This window comes from Colobus angolensis, unplaced genomic scaffold, assembly GCF_000951035.1.
Source record: "Colobus angolensis palliatus isolate OR3802 unplaced genomic scaffold, Cang.pa_1.0 Scaffold4, whole genome shotgun sequence".
In the NCBI taxonomy this organism is placed as follows: domain Eukaryota; kingdom Metazoa; phylum Chordata; class Mammalia; order Primates; family Cercopithecidae; genus Colobus; species Colobus angolensis.
This window is the reverse complement of record NW_012117376.1, coordinates 1,373,716-1,396,136: the sequence shown is the minus strand read 5'-3', so window position 1 is coordinate 1,396,136 and position 22,421 is coordinate 1,373,716. Positions and strand designations below refer to the sequence as shown.

Below are 22,421 nucleotides of genomic sequence, written 5' to 3'. Positions count from 1 at the left end.
TTTCAACTAAATCACCTGTATTTTATATAATATAATATTTTTTATATTTATATGTAGACACATACACACAATATAGTCATGTTTCTATATTGTGTATGAATTACATATGTGTAACATAAATTATTAATAAATTTGAAAATTGCTCAACCTCAGTAGAAAATACACATTTAAGTGAAATATTATTTTTGAACTATCAAAATGCAAAATTTTCAAGATTTATAATACCTTCTTTTGGCAAAGTAGGGAGGCACTGTTACTCTCATATCCTGTAGGTAAGAATATAAATGGATACAGCTATTTAAACCTATCAAAATTAGCATAGACTTTCTGCCTCTGGATACTTGAAATATTCACTCAGCATACACACTCAGAGACACACTGCACATGCTAGGATGTTCACATGGCACTGTTGGTAATTATACAAAAGCAGCAACAATTTACATGTCCGACAGAGGAATGGTTAGCTATGGTACATCTATATCATTCAGCAATTCAGAGAATAAAGATCTCTATGAACTAATAGAGAAAGGTCCCTAGGTCATGTTGTAAAGCAAGTTATAGAACAATACATGTATCACATTTATCCTGCTAAAACCTACATTTTATAAAAATACTAACTAGAGGCCGGGCGTGGTGGCTCACATCTGTAATCCTAGCACATTGAGAGGCCGAGACAGGTGGATCACCTGAAGTCAGGAGTTCAAGACCAGCCTGGCCAACGTGGTGAAACCCAGTCTCTATTAAAAATACCAAAAATTAGCCAGGCATGGTGATGCATTCTTATAATCCCAGCTACCTGGGAGGCTGAGGCAGGAGAATTGCTTGAACCTGGGAGGCAGAGGTTGCAGTGAGCCGAGATGGTGCCACTGCACTCCAGCATGGGTGACAGAGAAAGACCCTGCCTCAAGAAAAAAAATACATATACACACACACACATACACACAAATATATAGCTACAAATGATTAACAAAAACTTTTCCTAGTTGAGGTAAATCTGAGAAGCAAATGATGCTTAGGGGAAGTTATACCATGGACACCTCTAATTTGTTCTTTGAATTTGTCCCTTTGTGGGTATAGAGCAGATTCAGTGAGGTTCAGTACGGTGGATGAATTGGCCATTAACTTAAACCCATTTTCCTTTCTGCTCATCCTACATAGAAAAAAGTCTGCAAGGATACATACCATATTGTTGTGACCACTGATGATGGTCATCACTAGGGAAAAACAGCAGGTTTGAAGTGAGAAGGTAAAAGGAGATTTTGTTTGTTTATTTAAGACAGGGTCTCACTCTGTCACCCAGGCTGGAGGGCAGTGGCATGATCTAGCTCACTGTAACCTTGAACTCCTGGGTTCCAGTGATCCTCCCACCTCAGCCTCCAGAGTAGCTAGAACTACAGGCAAGCACCACCACACCTGGCTATTTTTTATTTTTTTATAGAGTTCTTGAATGTTACCCAGGCTGTTCTCAAACTCCTGGGCTCAAGCAGTCCTCCCACCTTAGCCTCCCAAAGTGCTGAGATAATAGGCATGAGCCACTGCACCTGGCTGAAGATTTTATCTTTTAACTTCTTGTTTGAATCTTTATTTAACCAAGAACATGCTCATAAGGCCAGGCATGGTGGCTCACACCTGTAATCCCAGCACTTTGGGAGGCTGAGGCAGGTGGATCACTTGAGGTCAGGAGTTTGAGACCAGCCTGGCCAACATGGTGAAACACCGTCTCTACTAAAAATACAAAAATTAGCTGAGCGCAGTGGCTCACGCCTGTAATCCCAGCACTTTGGGAGGCAGAGGTGGGTGGATCACCTGAGGTCAGAAGTTCAAGACCAGCCTAGCCAACATGGGGAAACCTTGTCTCTACTAAAAATACAAAAATTAGCCAGGCATGGTGGTAGGTGCCTATAATCCCAGCTACTCAGGAGGCTGAGGCAGGAGAATCATTTGAACCCGGGGGATGGAGGTTACAGGGAGCCGAGATTGTGCCATTGCACTCCAGCCTAGGCAATAAGAGCGAAACTCAGTCTCAAAAAAAAATAAAAAATTAAGGGCCGGGCGTGGTGGCTCATGCCTGTAATCCCAACACTTTGGGAGGCCAAGGTAGGCAGATCACCTGAGGTCCTGAGGTCGAGAGTTAGAGACCAGACTGGCCAGCATGGTGAAACCCCATCTCTACTAAAAAAAAGAAAAAAATACAAAAATTAGCTGGACTTGGTGGCAGCCACCTGTAATTCCAGCTACTCAGGAAGCTGAGACAGGAGAATCACTTGAACCCGGGAGGCGGAGGTTTCAGTGAGCCAAGATTGGGCCACTGCACTCCAGCCTGGGTGACAGAGCAAGACTCCATCTTAAAAAAAAAAAAGTGGTGGCGCACACCTGTAATCCCAGCTACTCGGGAGGCTGAGGTAGGAGAATTGCTTGAACCCAGGAGGCAGAGGTTGCAGTGAGCCAAGATCTGCCCACTGCACTCCAGCCAGGGAAACAGAGCGAGACTCCATCTCAAAAAAAAGAAAAAAAAGAACACACTCATATTCCCATGTTCATACTTAAATTTAACTTTTGAAACACATTTCTGATCAGTTTTTCTCAAAATACTAAAGTATTAACTTTTCTCACTATATCTAAGTGCATATGCCCTTCATAATACAGTAACATGTTTAGATGGGTGTTTAATAAATACACTGATGATAAAAGAAAAAATTATGTTTCCTGTATTCTGATGACCTAAAACTACCATTTCCAAAAACATAATAAACCACAGTCTGAATTCTACACAGAAAAAAGACACATGCTTCTCAGCTTTCAGGTATGACATTTTACCTTTTGTAAATAAATCCTACCCACTCCTAGGAGAGCCATGAGCCACACGAAGGATGACAGTCTGATCACAGATGAGAATCTGAAGTCTAGGTATATAGTGTGCACCAGAAAGCCAGTGCCAGGTTCTTTGGGATCTTAGACACGGTATCAGAATCTTAAACTAGCAATCCAGAAAATCCTCAGTCTTCTTCTATGAGATATTTCCACCATTCATGGCGTACCCCGCATAGATGTTTGTTCCTGTACTCCTATGATACTCTTCAGTATTTGGGGAACACAGCACTGTTGGACCTATAGGAGAGACTACAGGTTTCCAAGTCATTATGTTTAAATTCTGCTCCCCTCAGACAAGTACATAATTCTTTAAGGGTTTATTTAAGGGATTCTTTACGATTACTCTAAGATGCAGAGTAATAACTACCTCTCTGTGTTGTTGATAACATTATCAATAAAGTATGTAAAACACCTCAAACAGTACTGATCTATCTTCTCAAACAGTGATCTATTTTAAAGTGATTATCAGGAGTCTGACACAGGTATAAAAAATTTTTATTATCAGCATTGTACAGTATTCATAGATTTTATGAAGCATTCTCCAAAATATATCCTCCAAGGAGAGGTCTGTTTTATAGAATACCATATGCCTGGGAAAGAAAGACCCAATCTCTAGTTCTGTTTTGTTTTTTGAGACGGAGTGTCGCTCTATCACCCACGCTGGAGTGCAGTGGTGTGATCTCGGCTCACTGCAACCTTCGCCTCCCAGGTTCAAGCAATTCTCCTGCCTCAGTCTCCCAAGTAGCTGGGACTACAGGCACGCAGTACCACACCCAGCTAATTTTTGTATTTTCTTTAGTAGAGACAAGGTTTCACCATATTGGTCAGTCTGGTCTTGAACTCCTGACCTCAGGTGATTTCACCCACCTCAGCCTCCCAAAGTGCTGGGATTAGAGGCATGAGCCACTGCTCCTGGCCCCAATCTCCAGTTTTTACTGCGCTTCTTTTCTCTCTTCTTCTTCCCTTTCTACATTAAGAAGCCTCTTCCTTAAATCCTAAGGTCCTTTTATAGGCACTCTTTGTAACTGATGAGTTTAATGCTGTTTTTTCCTCTATATAAAGTTGTTAACCTTTGCTGAGACTTCTGTTTCTTCATAGAGTCTTCCCTTTTTTCCCCCCATCCAGATGGCTCTTTTTATTAATTGGCTTATAATAGGGGCAGGTCAGTTTGCTGGAGATAGGAAAATGTTGAAAAACACAGCAAATAAGACACAAGCTAAATAAGCAACGATTGCTATCCAAAACCTTGGATCTTTCAGCAGTGCTTTATCAAAGCAGCTAAACACCGTGTAGCCGATGGACATTCCAGCAAATCCACCTGCAATGTGAGCTGCAAAAGACACCTTGAGAGAAAAGGAGAAAATGGAAATAAGTGAAGACAATGCTAATTGTGTATTTCAGTTGCATCTCTCTTATTCAAACACAAATATCATCACAGTCAAACGAGTCTTAAAAGTCTAGAGAACTAGGGGTAAGACAAAAGAGACACAAAACTCCGTGTGCACAGAGAGGAGATACTCTGAAACATACAAAGCTAAGAAATGTCATTTTCACCCATTCTTAAAGTACAAAAGACAGAGAAATTGTTTCTCATTCTTGATCATCATTGCATTTAAAATAATTCTATATGATGCCAACTAAGAGAATGGTTGAGTTGCCATGAGGGATCTCTATAGCAGCATAATCTGATTGCACATACATGGGGTGTCACATTTAAAACACAAGTAATAACATACACAACAAATACCCAAACAGAAACTACCAAATTCAAAGATAAATCCCAGCAAAACTGGAAATTTTTGTCAATTTTCTTTATTGTCAGTTTGTAGAACTCAAATTTTCATTGCTGTTTTCCAATCTGCTTTTTTGTTTTGTTTTGTTTTTTGAAATGGGATCTCAACTCTGTCACCCAGGCTGGAGTGCAGTGGCATGATCACAGCTCACTGCAGACTCAACCTCTGGGACTCAAGCAATCCTCCCATCTCAGCTTCCCAAGTAGCTGGGACTACAGGCACATGCCACCATGCCTGGCTAAACCAATCTGCTTTTTATTCTATGTGGACAGGAAAATCCATTCTCTCCTGTTTTCTGGGGTTTTGTTGTTGTTGTTGTTGTTGTTTTGTTTTGTTGAGATGGAGTCTCACTCTGTCGCCCAGGCTGGAATGCAGTGACGCAATCTCAGCTCACTGCAACCTCCACCTCCCGGATTCAAGCGATTCTCCTACCTCAGCCTCCCAAGTAGCTGGGATTACAGGTGCCTGCCACCAAGCCCAGCTAATTTTTGTATTTTTAGTAGAGACAGGGTTTCACCATATTGGCCAGGCTGGTCTCGAACTCCTGACCTTGTGATCCGCCAGTCTCGGCCTCCCAAAGTGCTGGAATTACAGGCGTGAGCCACTGCGCCTGGCCATTCTCCCCTGTTTTGGAATAGCTACCAATATGGCAGGTGCAGTGAAGTAGAGCCAGTGATTAGGGCTATGAGAGAGTTAAGTAGGAAGGACAATTCAAATGTCTGATTTCCTTAAAAATTTTCTTAACTTCCAAATGGAAATTTGGCTGCCCTAAATCACAGCGTTGTAACCCCTATTTGATAACCCTTTTTGACAGTAAACAAATTTCCATTTTATAAAAGAAAGAAACTGAACTCACCGGAGACCCATCTTCAGGAACAAAGAACCTTCTGTAGAGAGCAAATCCCATGTCTAACACAACTAGAAGGAAAAACACCCTGATAAAGGCTCAGAATCTCCACAATAGTACACCAAATGTTTTTGGTTCCCCTCTAATAATAATAATACTAGCTATCATTTATTGAGACTTAACTCTGTGACAGGTGCTTTTCTAAGAGATTTTTTAACTCATTAATCTTCATCACAACCCTATGAAGTAGGAACTATCATTATCCCATTTTACAGATTTATTCATCCAACAAGCATTCATTGTCCTCTATGTGTCAGGCATCATTCTAGCTGGTAGATAGGCAGCAGTGGGAAGATCTAACAGACCTGCCTCATGTAGCTGACAAATTGTTGGCGGGTGTGGTAGGGGGTGATTGGCAGGGAGGCAAACAAATAAGTAAAACATACAGTATGTCAAATAGTGCTATGAGCTATGGAGCAAATACAAAGAGAGGAAGAAGAACTAGGAATGCCAGATGTCAAGTGTGATTTCCAATAGGGGTATCAAAAAGGATCTCTCTGAGAATATGACGCTGGACAGAGATAAGGGTCCAAGTCATGCTGCTATTTGACACAAGAGTGTTTCAGAGAGAGGGAAGACCAAGTACAAAGTCCCTAAGCAGGAATATGCCTGTTGTGTTTGAAAAATACCAAAGCAGTTGAGCTGGCTGGATCAGTGGTTTTCAAAGTGGTTTTTACCAAGACCAGCAGTATCAGCTTCACCTGGAAACTTACTAGAAATGAAAACTCTTAAACCTACCCCAGACCTACGGAACCAGAAACCTTGAGGGTGAGACTCAGCTTTCTGTTTTTGTTTCTAGAAGGTGAGTTGTACACTCCTTAGCAGATTCCAGCTTCCATGGCTGTGTTTTCCAACTACCAACTGTGGTCAAGTTGTTGTTTCCAACAACTTTATTTTAACAAGACCTCCAGGTGATTCAGGACTAGAATTAGGGATAAGGTTGTGGGTGATGATATCAAACAGGTAGCAGGGGACAGATTATGTAGGGTCTATATGGGCCATTGTAAGGACTTCAACTTTTACTGAGTGATAGGAAGTCTTTGAAAGCTCTTGAGCACAGGAGTGACATGGTACATTTTGTTTGTTTGTTTGTTTGTGACAGAGTCTCAACTCTGTCGCCCAGGCTGGAGTGCAGTAGTACAATCTTGGCTCACTGCAACCTCCACCTCCCAGGTTCAAGCAATTTTCGTGCCTCAGCCTCCTGATTAGCTGGGATTACAGACATGTGCCACCATACCCCGCTAATTTTTGTATTTTAGTAGAGACGGGGTTTCACCATGTTGGTCAGGTTGGTCTCAAACTCTTGAACTCCTGACCTCAGGTGATCCACCTGCCTGAGCCCCCCAAAGTGCTGGGATTACAGGTGCCCGCCACCATGCCCAGTTAATTTTTGTATTTTTAGTAGAGACAGGGTTTCACCGTGTTGACCAGGCTGGTCTCCAACTCTTGAACTCCTGACCTCAGGTGATCCACCCACCTCGGCCTCCCAAAGTGCTGGGATTACAGGCTGGAGTGACCACACTGGTGGTTTTACAAAGATTATACTAGCTGCCATATAGGAAGCAGACTATAAGGGAACAAGAACAGGAACTGAAAGACCAGCTGGAAAAATACTATTGTAGCAATCAAAGTGAAGAAGGATGGTGGCATTTTATACATAAAGAAACCAAGACACCAAGGCTCCACTCTCAGCCACCATGGTAATTGCCTGTAATTACCATCTGGAGTTCTGAAGGTGTCAGGCCATGAAAGCAAATGATTCCATATTCTCGAATAAAACTGTGAGAGCCAGAAGTTAGGCAGTCTTCAAGTAAGTCAGATCTGTGCTGCGAAAGGAGCTTCCGATTTCTTGGCCTAGAAGAACTCTGCCCTATGTGTGTAGTGCTAGGAAACATCTCTTGCAGCTATCGCATTCCACACCCATCCCCTAATTCCCTGTGCTCTACTTAGTGAGCCACTGTGTCCTAGGAGATGAAAAGACCTAGTCCTTGCCTTTGGGAAAATAGCATCAGGACATGTGTTCTGACTAGATTCCCTTTCAATACTGTATTGATTGATGTTGAAGTCACTGGACAGAAATTGAGGTCGAGGAAGTATTCAATATTCATTTAATTGTAAATGACTATTACAAAGTACTAGATTAATAAGGCTGTATCATATTGTCTTTTTGTTTTGTTTTGTTTTGAGACACAGTCTTGCTGTCACCCAGGCTGGAGTGCAGTGGTGCATTCTCAGCTCACTGCAACCTCCGCCTCCTGAGTTTAAGTGATTCTCCTGCCTGAGTATCCTGAGCAGCTGGAACTACAGGCCCATGTCACCACGCCCGGCTAATTTTTGTATTTTTAGTAGAGACAGGGTTTCACCATGAGACCAGGATGGTCTCAATCTCCTGACCTCGTGATCCACCCACCTCGGCTTCCCAAAGTGCTGGGATTACAGGAGTGAGCTACTGTGCCTAGCCCATATTTTCAATCATCATTTGCATTTCCTGGTCCACATAAATAACATGCCCATGGGTCTAGAAAGGTATTTTTAAAAACACTGCCACATAACTGGAAACAGTTACTTTGGTTTAGTCTTCTAGGATAGGAGACCTTCTCCCAGAAAGTCTTTGTAACCATTAGTATGTCAATTTCTCCAACCAGTTTCTCTCCATCTTGCCCTTTCCTATATCTGAGTCTGGCTCTTTCCTCTTTCTGCTTCCTAGGGGACTTTTCTTCTGGGTTGCTGCTGCCTCTAAACTGAGACATGTCTTCCAACCTGAAAATAAGCCCTTACTCCAAGAAGCCAAACCATTGTCCTCATTAAAAATTTGACATTTACTTTAAAAGAGTTGCCTTCATATGAATTTTTTTTGAGACAACCTCGCTCTGCCGCCCAGACTAGAGTACAGTGGCATGATCACGGCTCACTGCAGCCTCGGCCTCCCAGGCTCAGGCGAATTTTCCCACCTCAGCCTCCTGAGGAGCTGGAACCACAGGCCCACACCGCAACACTTGACCAATTTTTTTGTAGAGACAGAGTCTCCCTATGTTGCACAGACTGGTCTCGAACATAGTGCTTGATGAAGGAAGGTTTTTTGGCCACCTGCCATTCACAATTAAGAATATTTATAACTTGGCTGGGCACGGTGACTCACAGCTATAATCCCATAACTTTGGGAGGCTGAGGCAAGTGGATCACCTGAGGTGAGGAGTTCGAGACCAGCCTGACCAATATGGTAAAACCCCATCTCTAGTAAAAATACAAAAATAAACCGGGCGTGGTGGCATGCACCTGTAGACAGGAGAGGCTGAGATGAGAGAATTGCTTGAACCGGGAGGCGGAGGTTGCAGTGAGCCAAGATCACGCCACTACACTCCAGCCCAGGCGACAGAGCAAGACTCCGTCTCAAAAAAAAAAAAAGAAGAAGAAGAATATTTACAACTTAAAACAATTTTGTATACATGTCCAAAGAAACATGTTTCAAATACAAATGCATTTATATTTTATTAATCTGGTATATGTTGTAACTCTTCCCATTTTCAGTAGTAGGTAAACCAGGCCAAAGAACTTTTGGAAATGAAGCAGACTGACTGAAGACCCTGTATCTTGAGTGACACCTTTCTGTGCCCAGACAATGTGTCCTCTGATTCTGGGTGTGACCCTGAACAACTGAGGAGGCAGCTCAGCTCCTGCAGCAGCTCTGCTGTCTCCCAGATACTCAATCTCCCTTCTCTTAGGTTTTGAATTTGTTATGAAGAAAAAAATTAAGAATAGTATAAACTATAAACAAGTGAATTATTTTATCTCAGAGTGAAATATTAATGTTCTTACAATTAAATCATCAATAAACTAAAGAGTCCCTTCCCACAGACATAGTTGCCTCTGTTCCTGTAATGGGGATAATTGAACCCTTGATAGAAATTGCAAAATCCTGTTTTCTTACCATGTGGACAGCCAACATCTTAGGCTTTATCAGGTATAACCTCTGCCTTGGCTTTCAGGTCTGACCCCAGGGTGTGTCATTCTTCCACAGCCCTCCAGGTAGAGAAAACTTCAACTGGAGCAGGTCTGTCAACACCATTTACCACCCCCACCTTTGATCTTGTTTTCTTCCATGCTCTATGGCCTGCTGTCATCTGGAATCTACCTTTACTCTCAGACTCAGCTGCACTTCCATCGCCTCTCCAGACAGCATTCTTCCTAACCTCCTTTAGCATGTGATTCCAGAATTCTTGGAGATTTCAAAAGCCACATTAGTCACCCTCTTGGTCTGGGCTTCTTGAACAGTTGCCCGCCACCCCCCGCCCCGGCCCAGCTCTCTATCATTAATCCTCAACTATCAGCTATCACTCAATACTTATATCCTGGATCAGTTTTTTTTTTTTTAATCTGCAAATTTAGAAACTGAGGAAGAAAGGAGATTATATCAGTGGTTTCCAAGTTTTCCCTTTGCAGACAAAATCACATACAGCTTCCAATATATGAAAAAGTCCAGTATATAAAACATAAGTGAAGCTATTGTGGTTCAAGTAGAGGAGGTACCTAGGGCTCTATTCTCTTGGCTTCCCTCACTCCATAAAGATAGAAAAAGCAAAAATACGTCCTGTAGGCATGTCTAAGAACCACCCATGAGAGCCTGTAAAACTCCTTTGTTTAATTCTTTCTGCTTAGTGCTGTGAAGTGGACAATTTTTTTCTAACTGTAGGTTTGCAGTTATTCTCCATGTTAGTATTTCGGAAATGTGGAAAGGCCTCCTGAAGGCTAAACCAATAACATTGTGAAAATATTGTGTGAGTTGATTATGCAGAATAGGTCATTCTTGTCAAACCCAACTAAATCAGAGTTGAGGGGCTAGGGGACAAAAGCACTCAGAGCACACGGCACTGCTCCAACAATTGAATTCTCCACAAGCCCAGCTGCTGAAACTACCTGCTCTAACCATAAGACTAGTTTTACCTAATAGCTGCTGAAACAAATTGAGTCTAAGAATCAGGTCTAAACAACACAAGTCTAAGACTAGTTCTCCCCGCTGTCATCACTCACCAACCAGCTCCCAAAGGCTGCTCTAGTGCCAATGAGCTTTCTTTCAATATAATATGTAAAATTTATCTTTCTAATAAACCCCCCAGCCTTTTCTTTTGTACTTCAGACATACCATAGACCTCCCAGGTCTGTGTACATGCCCTAAATTGCAATTCTGTGATTCCCAAATAAAATGTTTAGAGATTTGTCTCTATATTTTAGTTTCACTTCGACAGTATGAAGTGTTCACAAAACACACTTACTTATCAGGATGATGACCAGCAGTCTGAAAATTCCAAAGGCAGGAATCATTTCTCGAAAATTCTTGCAAAGAGATAAATAATAATTATATAAGCTATCTATGGACAAACGAAACCTCAACTCTATTCCATCTTCATCTGCTCTTCATTTGAAATAATCTTCCAGTGTCAAATACTTGCAAATCAAAGCATGAGTGTCACAGCCAAGTTTTTAAATGTATTTGGGAAGTACAATGCACTTTGGGGAATAAAATGACAAGATATTGAATTTAATGATATAAATGACACAATTTTGCTAGCCAGAAATAATAAAAGTAATATAAAATCAACACTTGTCAATAAATAAATAGATAAATAAATGCTGTTAAACTAAGATTGATGAAATATTCTAAGATTTTTGGTTAATATTCATTTGAGGCCGGGCATGGTGGCTCAAGCCTGTAATCCCAGCACTTTGGGAGGCCGAGACGGGCGGATCACGAGGTCAGGAGATCGCGACCATCCTGGCTAACACGGTGAAACCCCGTCTCTACTAAAAAATACAAAAAAACTAGCCGGGTGAGGTGGCAGGCGCCTATAGTCCCAGCTACTTGGGAGGCTGAGGCAGGAGAATGGCATAAACCCGGGAGGGGGAGCTTGCAGTGAGCTGAGATCCAGCCACTGCACTCCAGCCTGGGTGACAGAGCAAGACTCCGTCTCAAAAATATATATATATATATATATTCATTTGATATTTCTTCATCCTCTTTCCCAGTAGTATTTAGCAAAGACTTAACTGAGATTTGAGTATTACCTTAATTTTTTGAGGTAATTTCAAAAACATTCAAAATATTGGTCAAAAATTATTGCAGGGATTTTTGTGGGGGGGCTCTTGCGGCAGGGGGGTTCTGTGAGGGGAGGTAGAAGACAGGGAGGGTCTCACTCTGTCACCCAGGTTGGAGTGCAGCGGTGCAATCTATAGCTCACTGCAGCCTCGAACTCCTAGACTCAAGCCTTCCTCTTGTCTCAGACTCCCGAGTAGCTGGGACTACAGGTGCACGGCAGCACACCTGGCTCACTGTGGGATTTTAGCTTTGGGTCCCTTGCGTGTCACTGGCGAACTGCTGAGTGAGACATTTCTAATATAATTTATTGAATTACTTGTCCCTTCCCTTTCAAATTAGTAACTCTCTTCCCAAGGAGTAAAGATGCTGAAATAGGCATGTTTACTCTAAATCAATTATTTTCAAACTCTTGTGACCACGACCTACAGTAAGAAATACTTTACCTAACAACCCAGTACACACATAAATCAAACAATAACACTGACTTTTTTTTTTTCTTGGGCTTAACTTTTGGCCACAATTCCTTAAAGTGAGTCAACAACCACTAATGGGTTGCAATCTAAAGTTGAAAAAACCACTTTACTTAGTGATTTCTATATTTGGAACAGTTTTATAATTGCTTTATACTTTTCTACGTATAATTTTTTTTAATTTTTTTTTTGAGATGGAGTCTCACTCTGTCATCCAGGCTGCAGTGCAGTGGCACAATCTTGGCTCACTGCAGCCTCCACCTCCCAGGTTCAAGCCATTCTTCTGCCTCAGCATCTCAAGTAACTAGGACTACAGGCACACGCCACCACACCCAGCTAATTTTTGTATTTTTAGTAGAGATGGGGTTTCACCATGTTGGCCAGGATGGCTTCGATCTCTTGACTTCATGATTCACCCACCTCGGCCTCCCACAGTGTTGGGATTACAGGTGTCAGCCACCACACCCGGCCAAGAGTATTTCTTATAGCGTTACTTGTAAACATGAAAAGCAGGAATCACCCCAAATTTTTTTCAATGAGCGATTCATTAAATAAATCATGGTGCATCTATATAGAGGACGCTAGGGAGCAGCTGCTAAGCTGGGAGGATTTCTAAGCACTGACATGGGTAGATGGTCAGGATGCTCTATGATAAAATGCAGAACAATATAAGGGTGATGTCACTGTTATAAGATTAACATTGGTAGGATTTTTAATACATGTAGAAAAAGGTCTGGGCTGCTCTGCCTATGAAGTAGTTGTTCTTTTATTCCTTTACTTTCTTAATAAACTTGGTTTCCTTTAAAAAAATAAAAATAAAACGGGCTGAAAAAAAATATGAAACTGTCAACAATGTCTTTCAGCACCCACCCAACTGTTAACAGATACTGTATTGAGGACCTTAACTTTCTGCTTTTTTATTTAAAATTTTATGTAGTACTCATTACTTTCGAAATCAGAAAAAAAAATGATAAAATATGAAAGGAAACTAGGTGCAGCAGCTCACGCCTGTAATCCCAGCACTTTGGGAGGCCAACGTGGGCGGATCGCTTGAGCCTAGGAGTTCGAAACCAGCCTGGGCAACATGCCGAAACCCTGGCTCTACAAACAATAAAAACATTAGTCAGGCATGGTGGCCCACACCTGTAGTCCCAGCTATTCAGGAGGCTGAGATGGGAGGATTGCTTGAGTCCGGGAGGCAGAAGTACAGTGAGCCAGTATCACACTACTGCATTCCAGCCTGGGCAATGGCGCAAGACTCTTATCTCAGAAAAAAAAAGAAAGAAAAGGAAGGAAACAAAATGGCATTGCCATACAATTCTCAGAAAAATTAGTGCTCAGTAAATATTGATAAATGAAGATTCATTAAACCAAAGAACAGTTACTGTTTTCTGTTTTTTTTAAGAGACCTGTGGACTCCATCCCTGTGGTTCTTACCACCAGAACATTCATAAAATAGCCTCCCATCAGAGCATAGACTCCTCCTGAAGCTCCCACAAGATATCTGAGTGGGTCAAAGATGGAGCTGGCAAGGGACCCTAAAAAAATAAAACACAAAGGATCAGACATGACTATATGGCTCAGGAAAGATAAATCTTTCTAATCTAAGGTAGACATTTGGGAAATTTGGCCTATTAATATTAGCAAGCAACAAATCTATTTTGTCCCTTTCATACCATAGAAGTATAACTGTATATGCTAACTATCACAGTGTTTCTGAAAACATTGAATGTTCATTAGAACAGCAACATAACAGTAACAATGGAGAATTGTCTGAAGCCAGAATTACCAGCAGTGTAATTTGAGGAAGTTAGTTAACTTCTCTGTATCTCAGTTTCCCTACCTGCAGAATGGGGCTATTAACAGAACTTACCTCAATGGATTGTCAGGGTAAGTAAATGAGTTGATGTATGTTTCGTGCTTAGAATACTGCCTGATGTGTATTATATATTTGTTAGCTATTCAGTTGGTGCAAAAGTAATTGCGGTTTTGCCATTACTTTTAAGGGCAAAAACTGCAATTATTTTTGCCTCAACCTAATATTATTGCAAAATATCCTATGTTTAGTCAAAACACCTGAGACAATCCAACATGTTACTATCTAATGGCTGTCTTTCTCAATGAGCCATAATGTGCCCTCAGAATCCTTCTCAACATACCATCCAATTAGATGCCCCAAGCAAGATGAATCCTATTTGCTAAACTAATCCTAGATTTGCTGGACCAAAACAAGGCTTTACAAACCACCTTATGCAAAGACTAAAATATTCTCTCTACACTGCTTAGTTCTATTACTTGGTCTATTCCTTTCAAGGCCGTCTTTCATTTCCTTAGTGTATAATACAATACAATACCTACTTTGTGCAAGAAAAAGTGTCTGTCCTTAGTAACTTTACAAAAAGACAAACAACTATTATAAAGTGCAAAATATAACAACTACTATGACAAAAATAAATTTATTGTAGAAGCACTTAGGAAAGAGTGATTTTCTAGGCAGAAGGCTGGAGTCCTTGCTACTCTGAGGAGGAGGAGATAACATTTTGATTAAACTTTGAAGAATCTTTAAGATTGGCCAGACATGGCGGCTCACTCCTGTAATCTCAGCGCTTTGGGAGGCCCAGGCAAGAGGATTGCTTGAAACCAAGAAGTCAGGAGTCTGAGACCAATCTGGGCTACAGAGTGAGACCCGTCTCCAAAAATATAAGAAAAATATTAGCCAAGCATAGTGGTACACGCCTGTGGTCCTTGCTACTCAAGAGGCTGAGCTGATAGGATCACTTGAGCCCAGGAGATTGAGGCTGCAGTGAGCTATGATCGTGCCACTGCACTCCAGCCTGGGTGACAGAGGAAGACCTCCCTGCTCATCCCCACATACAAAAGGATTGGATCAGAAAAACAAAAGAGAAGGAGGTATTCGGGACTTGGAGAACTGTACAAGCAATGGCATAGAAACAGGTATATGGAAGACTGAAGATCTGTGAGAATTAGTCCAGTAGGCTGGGTGTGGTGGCTCACGCCTGTAATCCCAGCACTTTGGGAGGCCATGGCAGGTGGATCGCCTGAGCTCAGGAGTTCGAGACCAGCCTGGGCAACATGGCGAAATCCCGTCTCTACTAAAAATAAAAAATTAGCAGGGCGTGGTGGCAGGCACCTGTAATCCCAGCTATTTGGGAGGCTGAGGCAGGAGAATAGCATGAACCCTGGAGGTGGAGGTTGCAGTGAGCTGAGATCGCGCCACTGCACTCCAGCCTGGGCAACAAGAGTGAGACTCCGTCTCAAAAAAATTGAAAAAAAAAAAAATACAGGGCCATGCGCAGTGGCTCACACCTGTAATCCCAGCACTTTGGGAGGCTGAAGGGGGCGGATCACAAGGTCAGGAGATGGAGACCATCCTGGCTAACACGGTGAAACCCCATCTCTACTAAAAATACAAAAAGTTAGATGGGTGTGGTGGCGGGCGCCTGTAGTCCCAGCTATTCAGGAGGCTAAGGCAGGAGAATGGCGTGAACCTGGGAGGCAGAGCTTGCAGTGAGCTGAGAACGTGCCACTGCACTCCAGCCTGGGCAACAGAAAGAGACTCCATCTCAAAAAAAAAAAGTTAGCTGGTTGTGGTGGCACGTGCCTGTAATTCCAACTACTGGAGAGTCTGAGGTACGAGAATCACTTGAACCCAGAAGGCAGAGGTTGCAGGGAGCCGAGATCGCACCACTGCACTCCAACCTGGTGACAGAATGAGACTCTGTTTCAAAAAAGAAGTAGTCCAGAGCAACTTAGAGCAATGATTCTCAAATGCTAACCTATAGACTAGGGCTGGGGTGATTGTATCATAATCATATGAGAAATTTATTTTTAAAATAGATACAAATGTCTACTTCTGACCATGATAAAGTAACAAGAATAGGATTTGCTGTCTCACTTGAAAAAGCCAAAAGCACTGGACAACATATATGAAAGAATGGTCTTCAAGATACTACACATCAGAAAACAAAACCAGTAAACCCTTAGAGACAGGGAATCAGTTATTAATAAATGAGTTAGCTGATTGCCCAGGTACTACCTTGAGGGAGATTACAGAATACAGTGCACGAAGCAGGAACCCAGGCAGATCTCAGCAAACTTTAAGTTGATGAGATGAAGTTTAGAGTCCAGATAGATCTGGACTGCTAGAGTTTACAAGACAGGGTACCAGAGAGCAGAAAGCTGCATACAGAAAACTCCAGAAAGGAGCATGCAAGGAAATTACCCAAGCCAAGGAAAGAACCACCAAAAATGAAGTGGGAAGACTACCTGTTGCTTACACAGCACCAGAGAGGCTAAGTAACTTTCTGTACTGGAAAACTCTTGTTTCCACACATCATAAGCCTGGGCATTTTATGATACGTAAGTTATACCTCAATCTTAAAATGTGTCAGGACAAAACCACACGCTGCAGAGGGGCAGGGCTCCACCAACAGTTACTCACTTCCCTTGAAACAGAAGCTCAAGTATGGAGTAGTGTTCTGTGGCTAAGCTTGTTTTCTCTCCTTTCTGACTTCTAGGAATGATCCTTGTTCTGAACAGGATTTGAGGTAATGTAGGAAACTGCTCTTGATACAGAATTTTTAACTTGGTGAAAAAATTGGAAAGAAGGGAAATTACAGTAGGAAAATCAAGTGTGATCAGAATGAAGTTAGCATACAAAGGAAGTGCAGCAAGGCCCAGGCACCCGCAGAGAAGGGACTCAGGCGACAGCCAGAGGGGGGCCAGGCAATCAGGGGCATGTCACTAAGGTCAAAGGTGGGGCAGACCTTGGTCCCCTGCCCCCGTGGCCACCTTACCCAGGCCACCCCAACAGCATGAACTGTCCTACAAGGTCACCATACCTAGGGAAGATGGGGGGTGGTTTCTCAATGCTGGTGTTTGGTGAACCCAAGAGTACTCAGCCTTTACTGTCCTCCCTAACAGGCATCTGGGGCACAGGGATGCTGACCCTTGAACTCCTAACTGGGATTGGAATTCAGGTCCCTTGGGAACACCGGGCACCTAGGGACATGGCGGCAGGACTGGCCACAGCCAGGTTTCCCTTAGAAACAGACTGGTTGAATTAATGAACTGAACAAATGAACCAATGTGTTTTGCCCCAGAGAAAAATGAGCTTTGTCCTGGGTGGAGTGATTGCCTTTGAAAAGCCATCAAGGCCACCTGCCAACAGCCGAGAGCTGAGCTGCTGTGTTCCTGGCTGACTCTGGCCCTTCCAGTCCTCCTCTGGGTCTGCCCCAGTCCTGCAAGCTCATGGCCAGGGTGATAATGATGGCGGCAACACCATGGTCCTCACTGCCCTTCCTGGGGCAGGAGGGCCCCAAGGACTGATAAGCCAAATCCAGGGCTGCCCTCCACTGCTTTTCTGCCCTGCGACTTTTCTCTAGGTTCTTTCCTCCAAGCAATGTGGGGATGTGTACTGGAAAATGCCATAATTAATGGGCGTTGCATAGAATACACAAAAGGGTCCAGTGGTAGGAATAATTACCTTCTTACCGAAAAGAATCAAACTGCTTCCAAGTAACATAACTGAGTTACAGAACAAATCTAAAACGTATTTATGGCCTGGCACGGTGGTTCATGCCTGTAATCCCAGCACTTTGGAAGGCCAAGGCGAGTAGATCACCTGAGGTCAGGAGTTCAAAAGCAGCCTGACCAACATGGTGAAACCCCTTCTCTACTAAAAATACAAAAATTAGCCGGGCATGGTGGTGTGCACCTGTAATCCTAGCTACTCGGGAGGCTGAGGCACAAGAACCCCTTGGGCCGAGTGCAGTGGCTCACGCCTGTCATCCCAGCACTTTGGGAGGCCAAAGCAGGTGGATCATTAAGGTCAGGAGTTTGAGACCAGCCTGGCCAACATGGTGAAACCCCATCTCCACTAAAAACACAAAAATTAGCTGGACATGGTGGCGCACGCCTGTAATCCCAGTTACTTGGAAGACTGAGGCGGGAGAATTGCTTGAGCCTGGGAGGCAGAGGTTGCAGTGAACTGAGATCCACCACTGCATTCCAGCCCGGGTGACAAGAGTTAGACTCTGTCTCAAAAAATAAATAAATAAATAAAAGAATCACTTGAACCTGGAAGACGGAGGTTGCAGTGAGCCAAGACTATGCCACCACACTCCAGCCTGGATGACAGAGTAAGGCTCTATCTCAAAAAAAATAAGTAAATAAATAAAAATTAAAAATAAAAAGTATTGGCCGTGCACAGTGGCTCATGCCTGTAATCCCAGCACTTTGGGAGGTAAAGGCAGGCAGATCACTTAAGGTCAGGAGTTCAAGACCAGCCTGACCAACATAGCAAACCCTGTCTCTACTAAAAATACAAAAATTAACCAGGCAGTGGTGGCACACATCTGTAGTCCCAGCTACTTGGGAGGCTGAGGCAAGAGAATCGCTTGAACCCAGGAGGCAGAGGCTGCAGTGAGCCAAGATCACACCACTGCACTCCAATCTGGGTGACAGAGCAAGACTCCATCTCTAAATAAATAAATATTTAAAAATTTAATAAGTATAGGAACACAAAAATATGCACCATCCAACTAGATAAAATGTCTAGCATCCAATCAAAAATTATCAGGTGTATTGTCAGGTACAGTGGCTCGCACCCGTAATCCCAGCACTTTGGGAGGCCAAGGCAGGCAGATCTCCTGAGGTCAGGCCTCGCCAACATGGTACAACCCCGTCCCTACTAAAAATACAAAAATTAGCTGGGCTTGGTGGCAGGCGCCTGTAAACCCAGCTACTCTGGAGGCTGAGACAGGAGAAATGCTTGAACCCAGGAGGCAGAGGAGGCGGAAGTTGCAGTAAACCAAGATCATGCCATTGCACTCCAGCCTGGACAACAGAGCAAAACTCTGTCGGAAGAAAGAAAGAGGGGTGGGGGTAGAGAGAGTGAGAGAGAGGAAGAGAGACGAGAGGAGAGGAAAGGAGAGGAGAAGAGAAGAGAGGAGAGGAGAAATTTAAAAATAAATAAATAAATGGGCCGGGCATGGTGGCTCATGCTTATAATCCCAGCACTTTGGGAGGCCGAGGCCAGTGGATCACCTGAGGTCAGGAGTTTGAGACCAGCCTGGCCAGCATGATAAAACGCTGTCTCTACTAAAAATACGAAAATTAGCCGGGTATGGTGGCACATGCCTATAGTCCCAGCTACTCGGGAGACTGAGGCAGGAGAATAGCTTGAACCCAGTGGAGGTTGCAGTGAGCCGAGATCACACCACTGCACTCTAACCTGGGTGACAGAGCGAGACTCCATCTCAAAAAATAAAAATAAATAAATAAATAAAGCAAAAACTGACAGAACCACAGGAGAAACAGACAAATGCATTACTATAATCAGAGATTTCAATAATCCTCTCTCAATAATTTATAGAAAAAGTAGACAGAAAATCAGAAGACGACATAATCAACCAAACGGACCTAATTGACATTGATACAATATTCTACCCAACAACAGATCCCACATTATTTTCAAATGTACAAAGAACACTTACCAACATAGGCCATATTCTGGACCATTAAAACAAGTCTTAAAACATTTAAAAGGATTCAAGTCATACAAAGTTTGTTCACTAACCACAGTTTTTTTCTTTTTTTTTTTTTTTTAGACGGAATCTTGCTCTGAAGCCCAGGCTGGAGTGCAGTGGCGTGATCACAGCTCACTGAAGCCTCAACTTCCCAGGCTCAGGTGATTTTCCTACTTCAGCCTCCCAAATAGCTGGGACTACAGGTGTGCACCACCAAGCTAATTTTTGTTTTTGTTTTTTTAAATTTTTTTTATTTTTTAGTTTTTATTATTATTTTTTTGTTTTTTGAGACGGAGTCTCGCTCTGTCGCCCAGGCTGGAGTGCAGTGGCCGGATCTCAGCTCACTGCAAGCTCCGCCTCCCGGGTTCACGCCATTCTCCTGCCTCAGCCTCCCGAGTGGCTGGGACTACAGGCGCCCGCCACCTCACCCGGCTAGTTTTTTGTATTTTTTAGTAGAGACGGGGTTTCACCATGTTCGCCAGGATGATCTCGATCTCCTGACCTCGTGATCCGCCCATCTCGGCCTCCCAAAGTGCTGGGATTACAGGCTTGAGCCACCGCGCCCGGCCGACCTTTGTTTTTTTTAAAACATGGGGTTTAACCATGTTGCCCAGGCTGGTCTTGAACTCCTGGGCTCAAATCTGCCCACCTCAGCCTCCCAAAGTGCTGGGATTACAGGCGTGAGCCACCATGCCCAGCCTCTAAACACAGTTAAACTAGATATTAACTATAGAACATCTTTGGAAAAAATACACAAATATTTGAAAACTAAATAACACATTTTAAATAACCCATGTGTCAAAGAATACATCAAAAGGGAAATTAGCAAGTACAGACAACATAATAATGTATGTAGAAAATCTAATGGAATCTACAAAAAGCTTCTAGAAGTAATAAGTGAGTTTAGCAATATTGGAAGACACAAGATCTATATACAAAATATACCCCAAAAATTATATTTTCATGTGGTAACAATGAAGAATGAGAAACAGAAATTTTTTTTATTTTTATTTATTTATTTATTTATTTTTTGAGATAGAGTTTCGCTCTTATCACCCAGGCTAGGGTGATGGCACTATCTCAGCTCACTGCAACCTCCACCTCCTGGGTTCAAGCCATTCTCCTACCTCAGCCTCCTAAGTAGCTGGATTACAGGTATGTGCCACCACGCCCAGCTAATTTTTGTCGTTTTAGTAGAGACAGGGTTTCACTATGTTGGCCAGGCTGGTCTCAAACTCCTGACCTCAGGCGATCCACCTGCCTCGGCCTCCCAAAGTGCTGGGATTACAGGCATGAGCCACCACGCCTGGCCAAGAAATAGAAATTTTAAAAACATCACCATTTCTAATACATCAAAAATATGACATATATAGAGATAAATCTGACCAAAAGCTCTGCAAGACATAAACACTGAAAACTAAAAAACATGCTGAGAGGAATTTTGAAAGACCTAAATAAATAGAAAGGTATACTCTGTTCAACATGAGTTGGAAGACTCAATATTGTTAAAATGTCAGTTTTCCCCAAGTTGATCTATAGATTCAATGCAGTCCAAATCCCAGCAGATTTTTTTTTTAGAAACTGACAAACTAAGTTATATGGAAATGCAAAGGATTTAGAATAGCCAAAAAAATTGTGAAAAAGAGTAAAGTTGGAGTGGTAGCCCTTCCTGATTTCATGACTAACAAGTCATGAAAACTACAGTAACCAAGATATGTGGTATTGGTGTAAAGATATACAAATACATAAGTGGAACAGAATAGAACCTCCAGAGATTAACACACTCATATATACAAACAACGACTCCAACAAAGATACAAAAGCAATTCGTATTTTCAACAAAGATACTAAAGCAATTCAAAGGAGAAAGGACTGTCTTTTCAATAAAAGATATTAGAACATACATCCACATGACTTCAGTCCTTTCCTTGCAAAAAAAAAAAAAAACAGACAATACACCTAAATGGAAAGCCTAAAATAATAAAACTTCTAGGAAAGAACATAGAAGAAATCTTGGTGACTTTGTGTTAGGCAAAAATTATTTGATACAGGCTGGGCGTGGTGGCTCACGCCTGTAATCCCAGCACTTTGGGAGGCCAAGGTGGGTGAATCACGAGGTCAGGAGTTCGAGACCAGTCTGACTAACATAGTGAAACTCTGTCTCTACTAAAAATACAAAAGACATTAGCTGGGCGTGGTACTGCATGCCTGTAATCCCAAGTACTCGGAGGCTGAGGCACAAGAATTGCTTGAACCTGGGAGGTGGAGGTTGCAGTGAGCCAAGATCATGCCTCTTCACTCCAGCCTGGGTGACAGAGACTCTGTCTCAAGATAAAAGAAACAAAAACGACTGGGCACAGTGGCTCAGGCCGGGCATGGTTGCTCACGCCTCTAATTCCAGCACTTTGGGAGGCCAAGGCAGGAGGATCATGAGGTCAGGAGTTTGAGACCAGCCTGGTGAACATAATGAAACCCTGTCTCTACTAAAAATACAAAAAATTAGCCAGGCATGGTGGCGGGCACCTGTAATCCCAGCTACTTGGGAGTCTGAAGCAGGAGAATCGCTTGAATCCAGGAGGCAGAGGTTGCAGTGAGCTGAGATCACTCCATTGCACTCCACCTCGGGCAAGAGTGTTAGACTCCAACCCCCCAAAAAAACAAACTTACAGCTAACATTACACTTTGTGGCAAAAGACTAATTGATTTCTGCCTAAGTTTGGAAACAAGGCAAGAACATCT

General features: G+C 42.8%; 1 protein-coding gene across 3 annotated transcripts in view; it reads right to left on the bottom strand.

Moving 5' to 3' along the window:
• Window positions 1-3,349: 3,349 nt before the first annotated feature.
• RHBDL2 (rhomboid, veinlet-like 2 (Drosophila)) overlaps window positions 3,350-22,421 on the bottom strand; it is a 63,900-nt gene continuing 44,828 nt past the window's right edge. For 2 of the 3 annotated variants that reach the window (XM_011955270.1, XM_011955268.1), the window contains exons 5-8: window positions 13,570-13,670; window positions 10,842-10,902; window positions 5,521-5,582; window positions 3,350-4,214 (exon numbers count right to left, since the gene is read on the bottom strand). In XM_011955270.1, coding sequence (XP_011810660.1) covers window positions 4,035-4,214; window positions 5,521-5,582; window positions 10,842-10,902; window positions 13,570-13,670 — 404 coding nt within the window. In that variant the 3' untranslated portion in view covers window positions 3,350-4,034. The remainder of the gene's footprint in view (window positions 4,215-5,520; window positions 5,583-10,841; window positions 10,903-13,569; window positions 13,671-22,421) is intronic. The other variant, XM_011955269.1, reaches the window with a different exon arrangement.